At 43.1% G+C, this 21722-nt stretch overlaps 3 protein-coding genes across 14 annotated transcripts in view; all 3 read left to right on the top strand.

Annotated features, from left to right (window-relative positions):
• The window catches only part of fynb (FYN proto-oncogene, Src family tyrosine kinase b), a 54910-nt gene extending 46249 nt beyond the window's left edge, over nucleotides 1–8661 (top strand). For 4 of the 6 annotated variants that reach the window (XM_036582539.1, XM_036582536.1, XM_036582540.1 and 1 more), the window contains exons 9-13: nucleotides 2598–2777; nucleotides 4027–4103; nucleotides 4188–4341; nucleotides 5135–5266; nucleotides 5678–8661. In XM_036582539.1, the coding sequence (XP_036438432.1) occupies nucleotides 2598–2777; nucleotides 4027–4103; nucleotides 4188–4341; nucleotides 5135–5266; nucleotides 5678–5886 (752 nt within the window). In that variant the 3' untranslated portion in view covers nucleotides 5887–8661. Of the gene's footprint in view, nucleotides 1–147; nucleotides 304–2597; nucleotides 2778–4026; nucleotides 4104–4187; nucleotides 4342–5134; nucleotides 5267–5677 lie in introns of all 6 variants that reach the window. The other 2 variants (XM_036582541.1, XM_036582542.1) reach the window with 1 other exon arrangement.
• A 937-nt stretch (nucleotides 8662–9598) lies between these two features.
• On the top strand, nucleotides 9599–14174 carry LOC118816268 (probable G-protein coupled receptor 139). The gene is made up of 4 exons (XM_036582793.1): nucleotides 9599–9673; nucleotides 10820–10970; nucleotides 12452–12840; nucleotides 13485–14174. Exons 2-4 carry the CDS (start codon nucleotides 10898–10900, stop codon nucleotides 14172–14174), a joined length of 1152 nt encoding a protein of 383 aa, XP_036438686.1. The 5' UTR covers nucleotides 9599–9673; nucleotides 10820–10897.
• A 6386-nt stretch (nucleotides 14175–20560) lies between these two features.
• traf3ip2a (TRAF3 interacting protein 2a) overlaps nucleotides 20561–21722 on the top strand; it is a 25746-nt gene continuing 24584 nt past the window's right edge. The window contains exon 1 of one of the 7 annotated variants that reach the window (XM_036582531.1): nucleotides 20561–20669. The gene's annotated coding sequence lies outside the window, so the exon portion shown is untranslated. Of the gene's footprint in view, nucleotides 20828–21722 lie in introns of all 7 variants that reach the window. The other 6 variants (XM_036582534.1, XM_036582532.1, XM_036582535.1 and 3 more) reach the window with 6 other exon arrangements.

The following is a 21722-nucleotide window of genomic DNA, read 5'->3' as shown; positions in this document are numbered from 1 at the left end:
GTCCAACTATTCCTTCCTGATTCTGGTGAGCTGTATGGTGAAGGAGGGACTCTCCTGCCTGGTGCCTTTTCCGTCTCTCTCTCTGCATGCCCCCCCCACCTCGTGTTGGTGGTAGTTAACCCCCCCTCCCCTCTTCCCTCCCTGTAGTGCATGCAGACGGTTTGTGCTATCATTTAACGGGCGTGTGCGTGACCTACGTACCAGACACAGTGGGTCTTACCCACGATGCCTGGGAAATCGCCCGCGAGTCTCTGCATCTGGAGGTCAAGCTGGGGGCGGGATGTTTTGCTGATGTCTGGTGTGGTAAGATAAAATTAATCAATTAACTTGTTAATGAATTAACCCTTAGAAGTCTGGAGTTTAATATTAAAACAATTACATAGTTAATTATATAGCTGCATAATAATTACATTTCCATTCTGTTGTTTCGACAGTTTTACACTCTTACAAACAAACTTCAAATGTTCTTCAAGGGTTCTTTAGTAAAGACAGTGGTACTATATAGAACCATGAACTCTCAAAGAACCACTTACAAGCTTAACTGGTTCTCTGCATGGTGAAAGTGTTCTTCAGATTGATGGAGAATGTGCTGTATATGATTCTTTATAGCACCAAATGGGTTCCTATTATTATAATGTCAAGCTTAATGATAGAACCCTTTTTGGTGCTATATAGAACCATTTTCAAAAAGGTTCTATATAGAATCATATTCAGCACATTCTCCATTAATCTGAAGAATCATTTTACCATGTAAAGAACCATTTAATCATGAAATTAGTTCTTTGAGCGTTCATGGTTCTGTGTAGTACCACTGTATTTACTGAAGAACTCTTAAAGAACCGTCCTTTTTAAGAGTGTAGTGTTCAAATCAAGTGATGATAAAATATCTCTTCTGTGTTCGGACCCTGATGTGGTCTGGATTGAAAGTTTATAACCTGCAGTTTCCTCAGTTCCTCTGCTCGTTTCAGTGAACTGAGGGTTAAGGCTTCTAAGGGTTAATCACTCACCACGGTTCCTCTGAATCTGAGCAGGTGATGTGATAATAAAGGGTGATCTGATCATTGATTCATAATTCAGTTCATAAATAATCACTTTTTGAAACGTGACAAAGTCACAAACCCGACAGAAGGAAAACGATGAATAATGGAAGTGTCTGGAATGTTAATCTGCTGCCGAAAGCCAGACTGAGAATAAATACCCTGTTTATTCAGACCCTGAAGAATCTGAGTTCCACCCTTTATTAAGCATGTTACCCAGAATTCTTTGCTTTTCTGAAAAAGTTTTGTATGAGGTAAGTGCTGAGAGAGAGAGAGTGAAGAAAGTAATGTAATCTCTTTCTCTCTCTATCTCTCCCTCTCTTTCTCTCTCTCTCTCCCTCTCTTTCTCTCTCTCTCTCTCTCTTTCTCTCTCTCTCTCTCCCTCTCTTTCTCTCTCTCTCTCCCTCTCTTTCTCTCTCTCTCTCTCTCTTTCTCTCTCTCTCTCTCCCTCTCTTTCTCTCTCTCTCTCTCTCTTTCTCTCTCTCTCTCTCTCTCTCTCCCTCTCTTTCTCTCTCTCTCTCTCTCTCTCTCTCTCTCCGTTCCCATAGTTATGTGTTTGTGTGGTTAGTGCTGCAGTTTGTCTGTCTGTATAACCTCACAGTCAGAATCAGAATCAAACTGAAAATCAGAATCATTAGTCAAAATCAGACTGAAAATCAAAATCTGAATCAGACTGAGAATCAGAATCATTAGTCAAAATCAGACTGGAAATCAAAATCTGAATCAGACTGAGAATCAGAATCATTAGTCAAAATCAGACTGAAAATCAAAATCTGAATCAGACTGAGAATCAGAATCATTAGTCAAAATCAGACTGAAAATCAAAATCTGAATCAGACTGAGAATCAGAATCATTAGTCAAAATCAAACTGGAAATCTAAATCTGAATCAGACTGAGAATCACAATCAGACTGAGAATCAGAATAATCAGAATCAAACTGAAAATCAGAATCATTAGAGTCAAAATTAGACTGAAAATTAGAATGAGAATCAGAATAAGAGTCAAAATCAGACTGAGAATCAGAATCAGATTGGGAATCAGAATCGGAGTCAAAATCAGACTGAGAATCAGAGTCAGAATCAGACAGAATCAGAATCAGAGTCAAAACTAGACTGATGATCAGATTTATTGTCAGTTCTAATTGAGAATTAGAATCAGGTTCAGACTGAATCAAAATTAGAGAATCAGAATCAGACTGAAATTCAGAATCAGACTGAGAATCCGAATCAGACTGAGAATCAGACTGAAAATAAGAATCGTATCAGATTTTTAATCATACTCAGTCTGAGAATCAGATATTGTGCTATCATCGCCATAAGAACTGAAGCAGCTCAGTGTGAAGTCAGGCAGGCTGCAGTGTTCAGTGTGTCAGACTGACTCTGTTAAGTTTCCTTTAGTCTGAAGTTCAAACAGCCACAGTTAAACACTCCCTCAGTTTAGATGATCTGATCTGATCTGACTCTGCAGGACGTGGCTGTTTGAAATTCAGCAGCGGTTTATATTTATTTGTTTGTTTGTTTGTTTGTTTATTCATTTCCCGGCTGTGGTTCTGACCTCAGGCACGTGGAACGGCACCACTAAAGTGGCGGTGAAGACGCTGAAGCCGGGCACCATGTCCCCCGAGTCTTTCCTGGAAGAAGCTCAGATCATGAAGAAGCTCCGCCACGATAAACTGGTGCAGCTTTACGCCGTCGTCTCCGAGGAGCCCATCTACATCGTCACTGAATTCATGAGCAAAGGTCAGAGGTCACCGCCGTGACTAAAAGAGCTTTGAGGCTGATAGGCAGTTGAAGACGAGTCGTTTGAAATGTTGGGCTTTTTCCTCCTTAGCTGGCTGATCTGGAAGGAAGCCAGATAGCTAATGTTACTACTAGCTGCCAAGCATCATGTCTGTATTGATTAGCATCCACATCAGTGGTCAGAATTTCTTTACTGCAGAGGGGGGATAGGCCCTTTTCACAACAAACAAAAGTACATAAATGGCCCACATGTCAAACTTTATGTTTCTGTATCTGTGTCTGTATCTTTGTGATGATCCAGCTCAGAAATCCAGTTCAAACACTTCCTGAATCTGTAGAGTCGCCCTTTCCATTCCATCTTATCACGAGATCATACGAGACTCACATCCGGAGTTATGAGCCTATGAAGAGGGGCTGAGATACACGCCATCTGCCTCTCACCGTGTGGAACTGGTGGATTGGTGTGTCCGTCTACATTCTGTGTGAAACTGACCGATGGACACTCAGGAAATCACTAAGCACTGACCATCACGCCGGAAACCCTTCATTCTTCATTCAGTCCACATTGGAGACTCATGTGAAACGGCGTGCAGAGAGTTTACAGCTGCTGAAGCTGCTGCAGCGGGTTTGGAAAGTAGTGATGAAGATAACGGAGCATTTAGATATGAAACATATGAGGATCATGATATATGAAGAGACTTTAGAGGAGAGTTTAAGATGAGATGAATAAGTTGAGAGAATGATCTCAGACCCCAGAGGAGTAAGGAAGAAATACCGGCGTTCGTGTCTTCAGCTCACCATGGAGTGTCACTTCATTTTTGTCACAAGTCCAGAATTAATCATGTAAGAGTTCCTGCACAGCTATCAGAGTCCGATCGCGTCAGCTAACGTCTAGAGAGCGATAAAACGATGGACAGGTGAAAATTACTATAAACAAAGCTAAATTAGCCGTATTAGCTTGAGATGTTAAGGCAACGTGCTAGCTGAAAAACTAGTTGGTAAAAAGGTAAACAGGCACACACACCAGTAGGGGGCAGTGCTGCATTGCCTTTATCTGTAACGTTGTTGTTGTTGTTGTTTTAGCGTAACCCTCAGCGAGTTCTTCCAGCAGAAGTAGCGTATAAAGGCCTGATCCTAATGTAGGACGTATCTGTGTGACGCTGTAGGGAACCTGAGAGGTTCCGGTTTTTCTCCAGACTGTTTCGTATCACGCTGCGCTATGTAAACACCTGCCGCTCTGTGTGTGCAGGAAGTCTGCTGGATTTCCTGAAGGACGGAGAAGGACGAGCGCTGAAGCTGCCCAACCTCGTCGACATGGCCGCTCAGGTATCCCAGCATGCACGGCGCTCCAATTTATCAGCCCACCTGAAGAGTTGACACCGTGCTGATGGTGATGATGTGTGTGTTCAGGTGGCAGGTGGTATGGCCTACATCGAGAGGATGAACTACATCCACAGAGATCTGCGCTCCGCTAACATCCTGGTGGGAGATAATCTGGCGTGCAAGATCGCTGACTTTGGTCTGGCCAGACTCATCGAGGACAACGAGTACACGGCCAGACAAGGTCAGAGAGACACACCTGCGCTCATACACCTGAGTTACCCCATGGGTTAAAACACCTGAGTCAGTATACCTGAGTTAATATACCTGGGCTAACACAACTGAGCTAAGACACACAGACTAAAACACCCAGGCTAACACACTTGAGTTAACACACCTGTTTTACACATGGGTTAAAACACCTGAACCAGTGCACCTGTGTTTATACATCTAGCACAACTGAGCTAACACACCTAGGCTAATATACCTGGGCTAATACACAAGTTAACACAGATGATCTACCTCATTTGAGGTAATTCAACCGGTTAAACAGTTGGATTAGAGCACCTGAGTTACTTCATCTGGACTGATACACCTGGACTAAAACACCTGAGCTAACACACTTGAGTTAGCACACCTGAGTTAATGCACTGGTCTTAACACATGAGTTAAAACACCTGAGTCAGTATAAAGAGTTAATATATTTGGGCTAACTCACCTGGACTAACACACCAAATACACCTGGACTGATGCACCAGGGCCAGCTCACCTGGACTAATAGACCAAACACACCTTCACTAATATACCTGAGCTGATATACTTGGGCTCATACACCTGAATTAATACACCTGGTCTACCACACCTAAGTTAATGCAGCAGGTTAAAAGAGGTACACCTGGACTGATACTCTTGAGCTAGTGCACTTGGTTTAGTATACCTGGACTAATATACCTGGGCTAATATGCCTAATACACCTGGACACAGACACACTCCCTAACGTCCAACATGCTGACCGCTCGACTTTCTCTGTGCTACAGGAGCGAAGTTTCCCATTAAGTGGACGGCCCCAGAGGCTGCGCTCTACGGGAGATTCACCATTAAATCAGACGTCTGGTCATTCGGCATCCTCCTCACGGAACTGGTGACCAAAGGCCGAGTGCCGTATCCAGGTGAGCTCCTTACACACGCATACTTTACCTTTAATCACACATTAATAATTATTTAAATCAGTTAATACTAAAGTTGTGTGAAACTAAACATGTTACTGCAGAACATCTCCTGTGAGTGCAGTGAATGGCTCTGTAGGGGGCAGTAGAGGGATGACGTGAAGGGCAGCCAGTAGGTGGACCGTGAACTTAGCTCCACCCATTCAGTCTACAGCAGTTTAGCCCCACCCATTCAGCCTACAGCAGTTTAGCCCCGCCCATTCAGCCTACAGCAGTTTAGCCCCACCCATTAAGCCTACAGCAGTTTAGCCCCACCCATTCAGCCTACAGCAGTTTAGCCCCGCCCATTCAGTCTAAGTTTAGTTTCCGATCTTAAAGACATGTTTGTGTTCGTCCTGCTGTGTTTGTGTTTAGGGATGAATAACCGGGAGGTTCTGGAGCAGGTGGAGCGCGGTTACCGTATGCAGTGTCCGGCCGACTGCCCCATCTCTCTGCATGAGCTGATGGTTCTGTGCTGGAAGAAAGATCCGGAAGACCGGCCCACCTTCGAGTACCTGCAGGCTTTTCTGGAGGATTATTTCACCGCCACGGAGCCGCAGTACCAGCCCGGAGACAACCTTTAACTTCCCCCTGCTCTCACCCACGCCGGGGAAACCCCTTTAGCGCCCCCTACTGTCTGGAAGCGATAGCGCAGCTTCAGGAAGTAACAAACTGTCCCCAACGAATGAGGAGTGGAAGCTGCCGGTGGCTTAGGCCGAGGCTAAAGTAGAAAATTTAGCCAAATCTGATGGAGGGGAGGTACAGGAGGGGATTGTGGGTAATGTAGGAAATGGAAGAGGTGGGAAGGAAGATGTGGTGCCTTCAGATGGTCCTCGTAAACTCGTAAAAAATAAGTGGTAAACATGGTAGCTGTGACGCATCTATGTATTCTCTGTTTTCTCTGTTACCACGGCAACACAAGTAGGAAGTGGGCCAAGCTAATATATAGCAGATACATTGATGATTTCAAAAGCAGCAATTTAGGACAGAACAGGTGCAGTTAGTTCTGACTGGTAAGCAGGTTCACCAGCTTCAGCTGTTCTAGCATCGCTAGCTAGCTAAGATAGCGTTGTAGCCTTTGCCGCTAGCTACTGTAGCATGGCTGAAGTTGAAATTAAACCCCACATATAACGTAAATATTTGAGGGGAATTTAATGAATTGTTTTGTAGTTGGTGATGTGATCGGTCCATACCAGCGCGTGCGCTTTCTGTCCGTGTGTGGGATTACGAGTTGCCGAAATGCTACGCTTGTTGGGGGGTTTTACGAGTTCACAAGAACCATCGAAACGCTCCGCTTGTTGGGGTTGAGTTACGATGCAGCGAAGCGGCTGCAGGGAGTGTAAATATAAACGGCCAGTCTGCTCGATCTGCTCTCTACATGTGTTTATTTGGGTTCTGTTGTGTTTCTGTTTCTGTTCTGCCGATTGTGTTGCGCTAACAGGTTAGCCTTAGCGATTACTAATGAATCAGGAGGATCCTGTGGAGGATGAAGTGCATCTGTGGTGAAGCTCTTCTCACTGTGCCAGTTATAAACGTGGTTTTTCTGTTTTGTTTTTTGGCTTTTATTTCTTTGTATTTTGTTGTTAATGTTCTCTTTGAAAGAATAGTTTGGCAAAAAAATTAAATTTACAAAAACGTAGTCGATTAGCCAGGAACTTTTTGGATGAAAGTATGTTAGCGTAGTTAAACAGTAGCAGACACCTTTTGTTTTAGTGTATGTTTATGGATAACAGGGTCAGAAACCACATAATCAAGTCTGTTAGAGGTACTGAACACCTCCACACACCGTGAGGAGAGTGTGCAGTTAGCAACATTTGTTATCTCCATTGGCTTCATAGCTCCAGCGCTAAAACAAAGAAGCACCAAACCTGTCTGGGCAGATCGGCTACATTTTTGTGGGAGAATTAGATTTTCTGCCAAACTATGAATTTAAAACAATAGAGTTTTCCTTAATTTTAAAATCATAATTTTAAAAATAATAATATATGTTGCGTTTTTTGTCTTCAGCTAAATGTATGAGAAAACTTTCAAACATATCCTCTACACTGTTGAAGTGGGAAACCTTTGGGCTTTCTCCAACTGTGGATCCAGGACACGGGGAGAGATTCCTGGAACCGGACGTTTATTCCAGATGAAGGACGGATGTTTTGCGCCCTCATTTCTAGCGATGTTACTTTACCCCCCCTCCTTTCTCAGGTGTTACGACGATCAGACCCTCATAGAAAAACATGGACGACTCTCCACACCTAAAAGTCTTCTCTCTCCTACACGTAACGGGGTGGACGTTACGTCTCACATTTTCTTAGTGTTTTTTTTTTTCATTTTTTTATTCTGTGTTCTTTAGGATTTTGTTATATGTATAATATTTAACCTTAAGATCGATTTATTACTGTTTGGAGGGTGAGGACAGTGTGACGGGGCCATTTCTCCTCGTTCCCTTTCACAGATCCAGTTAAAGGTTTCTACAAGCCTGATATAATGGATGTTGTATCCAATGTGATCTAAAAGCTTAAGCTTAAACACTTAAAAGTCAATAAGTCAATGAATACATTTCCGAAACAGAAATAACTGTGTTAAATAGTAAAATAAGAACATTCTTGACAAGCAGATGTATTCAAACTCTTAACTGGAACTATAGGTCATATAGGAGCCTATATTGACATATAAGAGTGTATAGGAGCATGTAGGAGCCTGTAAGAGCCTATAGGAAACTGTATGTGCACATAAGGAGCCTTTAGGAGCATACAGAACTTCACAGGAGCCTATAGGAGTGTACAGGAGCCTATAGGAGCGCATGTTAGCCTACAGGACCGCATAGGATTCTCTAGGAGCGTATATGACCTTTTAGGGGAACATAGGAGAATATAGGAGTATACAGGAGTATATAGAAGAGTATAAGAGTGCATATGAGAGTACAGGAGCATATAGGAGCTTATAGGACCTTACAGGAGCGTATAGGAGTATATAGGAGCGTATAGGAGTATATAGGAGCGTATAGGACCTTACAGGAGCGTATAGGACCTTACAGGAGCCTATCAGAGCTTGTAGGAGTGTATAGGAGAGTACAGGAGCGTATAGGAGCTTGTAGGAGCGTATAGGAGAGTACAGGAGCGTATAGGAGCTTGTAGGAGTGTATAGGAGAGTACAGGAGCGTATAGGAGCTTGTAGGAGTGTATAGGAGAGTACAGGAGCGTACAGGAGCTGGTGATGAAGGATGTTCATGTCGCTGAGGTTTCTGTGTTTGCTTTAACAGTAACAGTACTGTATTAGGAATCCACTCTTCTGTTTTCTATTTCAGTTTTTAACATGTTTGTTAACACATTGATTTGTCATTTGGAAATAAAGTACAGTATTTTACACTCTTGCAGTCTCGCTTATCTAAACTTGACCTAAACTGAGTGGATATTGCTCTGATATGTGTAAAGAGGATCTGTGTCTATTAATGTCTCTTTCCTTAAAATGCATAAATGAATTATCTTTAAATCTTTAAAAAACATTTATAGCACTTTATACACAAACATGACTGGAGGAACCGATCGTACTAAAATGGATAACATACACAATAAACAGAGCACACAGCTTTACATTCAGAAAATAATAAAAATAAACACACTGTTGAATATCATTAGAACGGATTCAGTTATATCTAACAAACTGAATAAATTATGTTTTATATAAATACATATATATATAGAGAGAGAGAGAGAGAGAGAGAGAGAGAGAGAGAGAGAGAGAGAGAGAGAGATAGATAGATTTGGATTGCTGTGTAAGTGACTTGGACTTCAAGGTATGTAACTTGGACCTGAGTGTAAGTGACTTGGACTTAAAGGTATGTAACTTGGACCTGAGTGTAAGTGACTTGGACTTATATAATCTCTGTGTTTTGGGAATTTTTTTCTTGATTTAATTTAAAACTTGGTGAAGGCCCCAACCACTGCTCGTTCTCTCTGCTCCTCCTGCTCCCTGACTCCTCCACGTTCTTCTGGAGAAGCAGAGGAGAAGGAGCAGTTTCTGGATGCAGAGTTCTGATCCTCTGAGATGCTTCTGTTGTCCAGCAGAGGGAGCCACTGTGCTGTGTGGAGTCTCTTGAGCGCTGTAAAGTGGTATTCTGTGAGTTTCAGCAGCTCCTCTACTCTGAGGGAGAAACTTGGGCTGTTTTATTTCCCGCCGTTGTCAGAGAGCCTGCTTTGAGTTTTCAGTAAATCAATATTACATAATAGCTGTTTACCAGATCAATAAAGCGACATCATTTCCTGTCATTTCTGAGGCTCTTCTGTCCATCTGCTCTATCGGTCATGCGTGTGCAGTGGGCAGTGCTGCAGGTGAGTCTTACCTGCCGTGTCGTCCAGTCACTCGGCTTCATCCATCAAAGTGAGTACACACATATATTTATATATGTATATATATATATATATATATATATATATATATATACACACACACATATATATACACATATACAGTTACATATTAGTACAGATTTATGATTTTTAATGTACTTATTCATTTATTTATTTGTTTATTTTATTATGCCAACAGAGGATACTGTTTGATCTCAGCTAATGTTTCCATAATAAAGACACAATAATGTAGTTTGGTGATATAGTTTGTATATATTTTTAGTTTTTTCAGTCTGTATCTTTTGCTCTGTTTGGCGTTATTAGCTGTAATTGTGTTCTAAGACTTATTTAGGGCCATTTTTCTAATCAGACACTGATTAGATTCAAACTATCATGCAGTTAAAAACTGAGAGCTCCTGCTGTTCAGATCCTGTTTCAGTAAGAAGTTCAGACCCTGCATTAAAAAGCTTTACAGACACGGTTGATTATAGAGACTCAGATCTCTCTACAGTGGTGCTGATAGGAACCAGGGGTCGCCATGACTACAACACAGATATAGACATTTTATTTACTATCCAGAACCACCAGTGAACCTACACGAGTCTTCTGAGTTTATATGGAATGTTGATGATGGAAAATAGTGGAAAATCTGAAATAATAAGTTTTCTTTGGGGACTATTTTGCCTCACAGCGCCCTGCATGTATCCCTCCACCATGAATGGAGTTTAAGTTCTCTAAACTATCATAAAACAGTGTCTCAGTCATCAGGCAGTGAATTCATAACCAATTCATGTAGGAACTTTCTGTGAGGGAGCTTTTAGAGGGGGACGTCTGGTTCCTATCACCACCACTGTGAACAGCTCTGACTGTAATCGTTTCCAGTCAAATGTGTGAAATGTGCTGAAGTGCAGTGGAAGAGATTCACACTTAAAACAGGTGGCAGTTTTATCACCGTTAAACAAGTTTTATTTTATAGAGTCAGTAAAGAGGATCGTGCGTTAAATGACCTGAGGACGAGGGAGTTTTTGGCTTTATTTGATTTAAACTGTATCTCTCTCTGTCTCTCTCTCTCTGTCTCTCTCTCTCTCTTTCTCTCTCTCTCTCTCTCTCTCTCTCTCTCTCTCTCTCTCTGTCTCTCTCTCTCTCTCTCTCTCTCTCTGTCTCTCACTCTTTGCAGTGCTCTGCTGCTGTAATGGTTTTATTGCAGCATTAGCGCTGGACGCTGTGGGTGTCTGTTGACTCAGAGGAGCCGGAGATGGACGGAACCATCATCTTCATCACCTTCCAGAAGGTGTATTACCCTCTGCTCTGCATTCTGGGTATTCCAGGTGAGTCCAGGTGCTGCCCTGAGGTACTTCCTGGAAGGTTGTGTATACCAGCTGGGAACCAGGGCCTTCTGGATCTTCAGAGAAGGTCTAATGATTTCAGTGAACATGAACATCACGCTGGCTGTATTTAAACACTGAAATGATTGTAGTAACACTCTGTGGTGTCTGAGCAGATTCAGCTCAGCTGCTCTCCCATTGGTCAGAGTTTAACTACCGACATAATTAGGAAGTGAACCAATCACGCTCTGATTTACAATGGGTGGGACCAACATCACTCTAGTCCTTCTGGAGGTTCTAGATAACTGACTGTGAATATGAGTCGTAGTCTAAGCAGTGTTCCGGTTAGTTGTTAGGAGTGTTAAACAGTGGCAGCAGCTCTGTGCAGAACTCTGTACTGAAAGAGTCTCTGTAACACTGATACACACGAGATCAGATACACGATAATGTCTGATACAAGATTCAGATAAAACACACACGGCATTAACTTTACAAGTTTCAAATGTGCATGTTTATTCTAGAACCGGCCCAAAAGGTTCCTGGGAATCGCTGTTCACTCGCTGTTCACAGCACTGCTGTGTCTGATCCACTCGACCAGCACAACACACACTAACACACCACCACCACGTCAGTGTTACTGCAGTGCTGAGAATGATCCACCACCCAAATAGTACCTGCTCTGTGAGGGTCCATGGGGGTCCTGACCACTGAAGAACAGGGTAAAAGGGGGCTAACAAAGTATCAGAGAAACAGATGGACTACAGTCTGTAACTGTAGAACTACAAAGTGCACCTATATAGTAAGTGGAGCTGATAAAATGGACAATGAGCGTAGAAACAAGGAGGTGGTCAGAATGTTATGGCTGATCGGTGTATATATACATACATGCATACTTAAGTATATTTATATATATACCTCCTTTCTTTTTTCTTTTTATATATTTCTTTTTTGTTTTTCATGTTTTATAACAGTGGGCTGTGGCGGTACTGCTAAGAGTCCATCAACCATCAGTTATTCTTCACCACAAAAATACATTACAATACAGGCATTTAAGCTAAAGTAGTTTTAAATATGACAAATATATATTTTTAATATTCTTGATTATTTGCAAAAATAAAATCATATTTAGATATCATTGCTGTCCTCAGAAGAACATCCCCAAAATGTTAACTTTACAGGAGTGGACAAAAACGTTCTTCACTTTCAAAGTAGGTTAATGTAGAGAGATTTAATTCCAAGCAATTTTGGAGGATTTATTATGAAATGTTCACCCAATGTACAGTAACAGCTGCTAAACCCAAAGTATGAGAACACAGAGAAACCAAGCATAAACTGGAAGGAAGAAAATATGGCAGTGAATACGTTTGAGCATGCTCAGCTGTGCTGAGACACTGTTACAGAAAAACAAATGTCACAGCGCCCTCATGTGTCAGTTATGCTGTAACACAGCAGCTTCATCTCCATCCTGCGTTCTCCTCTTCCAGCAAACCTCTTCACCTTCTACATGATCTGCTTCCGCGCGTGCGGCATGTCGGACTCGGCCCGGATCTACCTGAGTTGCCTGGCGCTGGCGGACACCTGTTATCTGGTGTGGGTCATCCTGCTGGACCTGTGCCTGACCTTCCTGCAGGTCCAGCCCTTCTGGCACTCCTCCCCGTGGTGCGGGATCATGAACTTCCTGCAGTTCGGCACCTTCTACTGCTCCGCCTGGGTGGTGGTGGCCTTCACCATCGAACGCTTCCTGGTGCTGAGAGTGACGGTGAGCCGCCAGCGCCCCCTGCAAGCCAGACACGCCCTGTTCACCTGCACCACCATCGTCCTGCTGTCACACCTGGCCTCCGTACCTGCCAGCTGGATCAACGTGGTGGTCCAGGTGCAGCACTACACCACGGCACCTTTCACACATTGCACTTCTGTGGGTTTTTAGGTTGTTTACAGTTTTGGCAGTAATTTTACGTCAAGTAAGAAAGATAAAGTATATATAAGCATGTACAGCCGTGTGACCCCAGACATCCCATCATGCTTTTTAATGCACAGCTACTGTTTATCTGCTGAATTTAACATATGATTAAATTAAATTCGGGCTGTGCAAAAGTTTTTTATGTTTTATGTTTTATACTTTCCATATATATTCCATTATATATGTATATATAATTTACAGTTATTACTTAAATATTTTAAAGAAAAATAAGTACTTTTTAATTATGTATTAAATTGACTGTAATAATAATACATATAAAATATGACCCTACTATATTACTTTTTTCCAACATTATTCACACTTTTTGTGTTTTTATATTTTATACATATTTATAAATATTTCATATTTTTATATTTATTGATTACATTCATTAATTCAAATGTTTTCTTATTGTAGTTGTTGGTCATTGTGGTTGTTCTTATATAATAATCTTAATATATAATATAACACAAAATAAATGATTTACATCTCATTATTGTTATTATTATGGAAAATTTAGCTGTAATTAGGATCCTGACCTTTGCCCTCTGGTGCAGGTGAACAAGACTCTGGACGGTGAGGCGGTCAGTGTTCCTCGGTGCCTGTACCGCGAGGCTGTGTACTCCACGGTGGTGGTGTGGATCACGTCCTTCCTGTCCAGTGGCGTTCCCATCATGCTGGTCCTCCTCTTCAACTCTCTGATCGCGCACCACCTGCTGTGCTCCAGTCGCCTCTTCACCAAAGAGGAGCGCCGCACCATCCGCGGGGCCAGGACACGGGGGTCCGTCCGCCGGACCCTCCTGCTGTTGGGGACTGTCTCGGTGGCGTTCGTGGTGCTCACTCTGCCACGCTTCGTCACCTACTGCATCCTGCGCACCACCTACAACCACAAGGACTTCAACCGGGACGACTACGCCATCCCCATCAATGTGGTCAGCGACGTTGCCAACATGCTGCACAACCTGAACTCCAGCACCAACTTCCTGCTGTACTGCATGGTCAGCCGGCGCTTCCGGCAGGAGCTGCTCAACACGCTGACCTGCCGGGCCAAAGCCAGGGAGCTGGGCTCCTTCTTCACCCACACCACCATGAAGGTGTTCTCAGTGGCCGAACACAAATACGCACCCGGCCGAGACCCCGTTTCCGTAATGCTGACCAAGCTCAGATACCTCCACGACTCGCCCCCCCACGACCCCCCACCGGCAGCAGTGGTCAGCAGAACCTCAGACTTTTCCAGCACATTTTAGCCCTGAAATGAAAATTCCTGCCCGAAAACAAAAGCCAACACACACTTGGATGAAATTATAAATGTTTTTGAATAAATATAAACATGAACACCAGAGATGGGTCGAGTAGCCGTTATCAATACACAAGTGAATTGATCCTTAGGTAAAGTAGTGACTGCAGTAAAAGACCCCAATTACACCTGGTCACTTCCTGTGTCCAGTTTCTGGATTTTAGCCTCATGTATTTACTCTTGGTAGTCAAATGTGTCTCCCGTTAGTCGGACTGTGGGACGGAATATGCAAATCAGCTCATTACGCAGCAACCAATTATCAACTGTTTATTAGTGGTCTACAGTTTTTGTACAGTCACTATTAAGCATTTAGTTTCATCCCCAGCCATGTGTGTCCTCCACGATTATCTTCTCTGCAGACACAGATCACAACTTCAGGGTTCTGGTTGTACTGGGAGGAGTCCTGGTTGTACTAGGAGGAGTTCTGGCTGTACAGGGAGGAGTTCTGGTTGTACTAGGAGGAGTTCTGGTTGTACTGGGAGGCGTTCTGGTTGTACTAGGAGGAGTTTTGATTGTACTAGGAGGAGTTCTGGTTGTACAGGGAGGAGTTCTGGTTGTACTAGGAGGAGTTCTGGTTGTACTGGGAGGCATTCTGGTTGTACTGGGAGGCGTTCTGGTTGTACAGGGAGGAGTTTTGGTTGTACTAGGAGGAGTTCTGGTTGTACAGGGAGGAGTTCTGGTTGTACTAGGAGGAGTTCTGGTTGTACAGGGAGGAGTTCTGGTTGTACAGGGAGGAGTTCTGGTTGTACTGGGAGGAGTTCTGGTTGTACTAGGAGGAGTTCTGGTTGTACTAGGAGGAGTTCTGGTTGTACTGGGAGGAGTTCTGGTTGTACTAGGAGGAGTTCTGGTTGTACTGGGAGGAGTTTTGGTTGTACTAGGAGGAGTTCTGCTTGTACAGGGAGGAGTTCTGGTTGTACTGGGAGGGGTTTTGGTTGTACTGGGAGGGGTTTTAGTTGGACTTGGAGGAGTTTTGGTTGTACTGGGAGCAGTTTGGGTTGTACTGGAAGGGGTTTAGGTTGTACTGGGAGCAGTTTTGGTTGTACTGGGAGGGGTTTAGGTTGTACTGGGAGCAGTTTGCGTTGTACTGGGAGGAGTTTTGGTTGTACTGGGAGGGGTTTTGGTTGTACTGGGAGCAGTTTGGGTTGTACTGGGAGCAGTTTGAGTTGTACTGGGAGGGGTTTTGGTTGTACTGGGAGCAGTTTGGGTTGTACTGGGAGGAGTTTTGGTTGTACTGGGAGGGGTTTTGGTTGTACTGGGAGTAGTTTGGGTTGTACTGGGAGGGGTTTTGGTTGTACTGGGAGCAGTTTGGGTTGTACTGGGAGGGGTTTTGGTTGTACTGGGAGCAGTTTTGGTTGTACTGGGAGCAGTTTGGGTTGTACTGGGAGCAGTTTGGGTTGTACTGGGAGGGGTTTTGGTTGTACTGGGAGCAGTATGGGTTGTACTGGGAGGGGTTTAGGTTGTACTGGGAGCAGTTTGCGTTGTACTGGGAGGAGTTTTGGTTGTACTGGGAGGGGTTTTGGTTGTACTGGGAACAGTTTGGGTTGTACTGGGAGCAGTTTGAGTTGTACTGGGAGGGGTTTTGGTTGTACTGGGAGCAGTTTGGGTTGTACTGGGAGGAGTTTTGGTTGTACTGGGAGGGGTTTTGGTTGTACTGGGAGCAGTTTTGGTTGTACTGGGAGTAGTTTGGGTTGTACTGGGAGGGGTTTTGGTTGTACTGGGAGCAGTTTGGGTTGTACTGGGAGGGGTTTTGGTTGTACTGGGAGCAGTTTGGGTTGTACTGGGAGGGGTTTTGGTTGTACTGGGAGCAGTTTGGGTTGTTTAAAACGTGGGTGGGTTTGGCCTCCGAATGTAATCCTGATACTCAAGACGTATGAAGTGACCATGTGTAAACGGGGTCAGAGTGTCAGGTGATCAGCTCAAAAAATGTAAAGAACTGCAGTGGAACTTCTTAGAATATCCAGCCTCTCTCAGCACAGGAACCGAAGACTGTTTGGCTCCATTCTTCTGTTTTTGTGATTCTTTTGGTCTAAAATAAATAATTATATAATAAATATAATAAAATCCTGAAGCTCCAAAGATGCTCCAGATGTGACCAAACACAAAGCATACAGATGTTGTTACCAACAACAAAATACAACAAAAAGGAAATGGTAACTAAATATGACTGTAACTGTGTAAAAGTAGCTCTCTTTACTCACTAACTTCCTGCAGTAGAAGTGAAAGAATTATGATTTGCAGACACCGGACAGGACAGATCCATCAGTACTTTAATTAGTGATGTAAATACCCACCTCTGATAAAAACTACAACGCTGGTAACGAACCATTCCATCCCATAATATCCACTCTTCGCTCACAGGTCAGAGAAACTGCTCCGCTCCGTAGGATCCATTGTTTTGATATTTATTTCAGGTAATGAATGTATGAAGACACTTTACAAACTGCCGCTAACGCAGCGTCACTGTACAGCTGAACGCGCTCGGAGGAGAACACTAACTACCAGATCTGTTATAACAGATCTAACAGATGCCTGCGCTGACCATTAATAATTTATATTTTTAATGGGGCTCTTGGCTCTGCCCAGTGCAGAGACCACCCCGAGCCTGCAGTAGAGAAGTTCTTGGCCTTCTTGATGATTCACATGAACAGAGACGATTACTATGCTGTGGAAAGTTCCTCAAAGAAACTGTGAGATGGTTCCACACGGCCTATGTTTACTGATGACCGGCGCAACAAACAATGACCATCAGCATTACTTCTCAAGGCTTTGATCACTCAGCAGGTAAAAGTGGCCCGAATCTGCTCTGTGTCCTCATGTGTGACACAGGTGTGTGTCTGTGTGTCAGTGTGACCAGATAAACACGCTGGGTCTGACATTTCCAGCTCAGATTTGAGACGCTTTCAAACGTGGAACTGAAATCTGATGCGTATCCGATCTGCGGTGATGCGACTGAATTCAAGCAACTTTTACATCAATCCAGCTCGACATTCGTCATCATTTTGCGCTGCTGAGACCTCAAACATCTGGGCTGACGTTTCTGCACAAACTAAATTGGAAGACGCTCCAAACCGCGCCGCGTTCAGATGGATTTAAAAAGAAATGTCCAAACGCAGCTGCAGGAGGACGAGGCTGACAAGATAACAGTCTGAAAGCAAAGTCCAAAGAGAGCAACAACACGAACCAAAGAAGTGGGTGTGGCTGAATAACACGCCCTTTTTACAGCAAGCTCGTGGTCATTCTGGGTGACGAGTCCAGCTGTTTATCAGCTCCTGAGAAGCTGGAGGAGATGAAGCTGATCCTCCGGGAGTGTCTGATACTGTTCACTCCATTCTGACTGTTTATCTCTGGACGAGAAGCTTCGTTCTCCTGTGCGTGAGGGTCAGTTTAGGAGCTGATCTGATCAGACTGAGATCAGACATAGCTCATATTTAAAAGACAGTCTGAACAGCTTGACAAAACATCAGATCTGGGCCACTTTTACCTGCTGAGTGAACGGAGTTTAGAGAGTGACAGTTGAAGATCTGCTAAATCTGTTAAACGTTTTCTGTTTTGGCTGAAAACCCAAAGTGTTTATTCCGTATTTGATAGATCCACCAGCCGGACGGTAATCATTTTCTGACCATCACAATCGAAGAGGGCTCCCGCTCCCACAACACGTTCAGATGAGCGCTGTTAGATGTTTGTTGATACATAATTTTATGTCTTTATCTGAATTAAAACACGATCTGTGGCATTTTTCACACTAAACCCGGCTTTTGAATTAATGTGACTGAGAGTCGCTTTTCAGGAGCCGTTTTATCATGAACTGTTCCCTCAGTGTTCAGGTCAGCTTTTCTAACGGGGCAAAAATAAAGATCCTTTTATGTGACAGGAGCGATAAGGGTGTGTGTGTGTGTGTATCTGTCAGTGTGTGTGTGTGTGTGTGTGTGTATCTGTCAGTGTGTGTGTGTGTGTGTGTGTGTGTGTATCTGTCAGTGTGTGTGTATCTGTCAGTGTGTGTGTGTATCTGTCAGTGTGTGTGAATCTGTCAGTGTGTGTGTGTGTGTGTGTGTGTATCTGTCAGTGTGTGTGTGTATCTGTCAGTGTGTGTGAATCTGTCAGTGTGTGTGTGTGTGTGTGTGTATCTGTCAGTGTGTGTGAATCTGTCAGTGTGTGTGTGTATCTGTGAGTGTGTGTGTATCTGTCAGTGAGTGTGTATCTGTCAGTGTGTGTGTATATCTGTCAGTGTGTGTGTGTGTGTGTGTGTGTGTGTATCTGTCAGTGTGTGTGTGTGTGTGTATCTGTCAGTGTGTGTGTGTGTGTGTATCTGTCAGTGTGTGTGTGTGTGTATCTGTCAGTGTGACACGCAGTTTCAGCTTTGATCCGAAGCTGTTTTGCTGTGTTTGGTCGGCGCTGTGTTAAACTGTGTGTAGCTGTTTCCGGGACCAGGGCTGCTCTCGCCCTCTGGGGCCCTAAGCAGGATGTTTTGGGGGCCCTTCTAGCTGCCTGATCAACTGCAGTGTTTCTGCGATTACTGCTGCTGTTTCAGAGCTTAATGAACTGTCATGAAGTCACAATTACAGAGCTCTGCTCAGGACTTTTAATTTGAAATAATGGATACAGGAAGTGGAGACATGTGACAACACCCATCTCAGTCTCAGAGGAGCTCAGAGGAGAGAGAGAGAGAGAGAGAGAGAGAGAGATTTACATTAGATAAATGTAATGTTATTCTCTATAGATGTCAAATTATTATTATTATTATTATTATTATTATTATTATTATTACATTGTGAAAATGGGTCCAGCTAATCTAATATTAACATTAGCTTACTCAGTGAATCATAATGGCGGTGAGGTTAGTTCAATAAACATCAATGCTAATAATAATAACTGCCATATTATGAAAGTTTTGGAATGTAACAGATTACAGATTATAGTTACCTTGTTAAAAATGTAATAATTAATGAAACTATTTTAATTACTTCATCAAAGTAATGCAACTTATTACGTTTGATTACTTTTGATTTTATGCACACAGCTAAATGAACGTGACAAAAAGATGCAAAGCAACAGAACAAATGTTATACTTTAAGCTTTAAAGCATATAATTATAACAAATATATGTATAAATTGTTGTAAATTAATATGTTAAAAGTTTGTTTTGCAGTGGTGTCACTTTGTTTCACATCTTACTTGGTATTTCCTAATTTTAGCACCCTTTGATTTGCACCCCCAGGAAGTTTAGTGAACTGTGTTAGCGGGGTGTGTGTGTGTTTTGGGGGTTGGACTGTGGGCCTGTGTTCACACGCATAATGTCTAATCACAGCCTGAGTATGTAAACATAGATCAACAGAGAAAGTGTTTAACCGCTGTCATACACCGAGTTCACCACATCTGTGTTTGTACAGTACAGTACAGTACTGACTCAGAGGCTGTTAGGGGCCCCCTGGTGGCCATGGGGCCCTAAGCACCTTCTTATTTCACTTATTATTTAGAGCTGGTGTGGTGTCTGATCCCCGTCCTCATTTCATTTCCCATGGTTTCTGGTCGTGGTTTTCGCAGCGTTATTGGATAAATCATACACATCACAGCTGTCAATCAACAACTCTGGGCGGAACATCAAAAGGTACAGGTAGAGATGTGTGTGTCTGACTTTTCATGAACGTCAGTAAATTTGTAAACAAACTCAACGAAGCCAAACACACAGCTGAATTGAATCAGTGAAGCTGTGCAGTTAACTGTAACGGCCTGCGAAGCATGCTAACCTGCTAATACTGTCCGACGGTGCTTGGGAAGTGAAATCAGGACAGCGCCACCCTCTGTTTGCCCACACATCCATGAATACTGAACTAAAGCCGGCTCTCTTTATCAGATCTCTTGAACGGTCTTAATCCAATCTAAGAACCCTGCTGAAAAAAGATTGGAGACCACAAGCTTCCTGTAGGACACCTTGAGATCCCATTCGGAAATCACCTGGAATCAGAACGCATTAGAGTCCTTTATGCTGTGACATCAGCCCGTCAGGAAAACACTAAACACCATCAGTGACTGTCGGACGCTGCCAGGACCCAGCAGTAATAACAGTTTGTCAGAGTTGCTGCTTATATGAACACAATAATAATCCAGTCAGTGCTGAAATCTGATAGTGATCGTGTTGTTGGTGTCACCAGACTTATAGAGTGACATCATATGAGACAAAGTAAAGGCCTGGTTTCCCCCCCTGCCTCGGGCCCTGGGCGGCCCGGTTGTGCCCTGGAATGTGGCCATGTGGGTTGTATCCCAGTGATCTGTTCCGTCTCGCTGAGCCGGCGGCGCTGTAATGTTTACGCAGCTCAGTGAATCACTAACGGCGCTCTGGCAGGTACAGGTGAGGCCTGATTTGCATATTACACCACTCTGAGTTCCGGGAAGCAGCGGAAGCAGGAAGAAGTCCAGAAACACCCGCTCAGGTATCAGCCAGCAGCAGGTAGGAGAGCAGACCGCCCCACATTTCACCCTTCACAACACACGCAACAGCTCACTCTCCAGGACCACTGAGTCAGGAGTGAGGAGTGAGGCGCAGAGCAGACACCCTGTGTGTGTGTGCTGGTGTTTGTGTGCCTCCCTGTGTTGTCAGGTGAGCAGGTGTGTGTGTGTGTGTTTGTTTATGTTTGTGTTTTCACTGTTGTTCTTTACTTTTATCGACAGTGACTGAAACAGTGAGGTTTAGTCTCAGTCTGAGAGAGTTAATGAGTCCAGCTCTGAGTCCAGCTCTGAGTTCAAAGTGAAACTGAGTCCAGGCTAAAGAGCTAGCATTAGCACTGTAGCTTCAGGAAAGCAGTGTTTGTGCTGAAGTTTGACAATCATTTCCTGTTTAAAGGTCTGTAACAGCTTTTAAAGCCTGTCTGAGGCAGTTAGAGTCGAGATAAACAACAGCAAAACTGCAGGTTAGAGTCGAGATAAACAACAGCAAAACTGCAGGTTAGAGTCGAGATAAACAACAGCAAAACAAAAGAGCAGAGAAAGAGCACAAGCTAACGCTGCTAACTACAGTTAGCTTCAGCACAGAGAGTAAACAGAGCAGACTCAGCAAAACCACAGCTGTACTCACAACATTAACGTTCGTAGAACCTCATTCTGGATATTAATTAATTAGAACTTCATTCTGGATATTAATTTATTAGAACTTCATTCTGGATATTAATTAATTAGAACTTCATTCTGGATATTAATTTATTAGAACTTCATTCTGAATATTAATTTTATTAGAACTTCATTCTGGATATTAATTAATTAGAACTTCATTCTGAATATTAATTTATTACAACTTCATTCTGGATATTAATTTATTAGAACTTCATTCTGGATATTCATTTATTAGAACTTTATTCTGGGTATTAATTTATTAGAACTTCATTCTGAATATTAATTTTATTAGAACTTCATTCTGGATATTAATTTTATTAGAACTTCATTCTGAATATTAATTTTATTAGAACTTCATTCTGGATATTCATTTATTAGAACTTTATTCTGGATA

This window comes from Colossoma macropomum, unplaced genomic scaffold (assembly GCF_904425465.1).
Source record: "Colossoma macropomum unplaced genomic scaffold, Colossoma_macropomum, whole genome shotgun sequence".
In the NCBI taxonomy this organism is placed as follows: Eukaryota; Metazoa; Chordata; class Actinopteri; order Characiformes; family Serrasalmidae; genus Colossoma; species Colossoma macropomum.
Note: the sequence above shows the minus strand (reverse complement) of the source record. Positions and strands in the feature narration are given on the sequence as shown.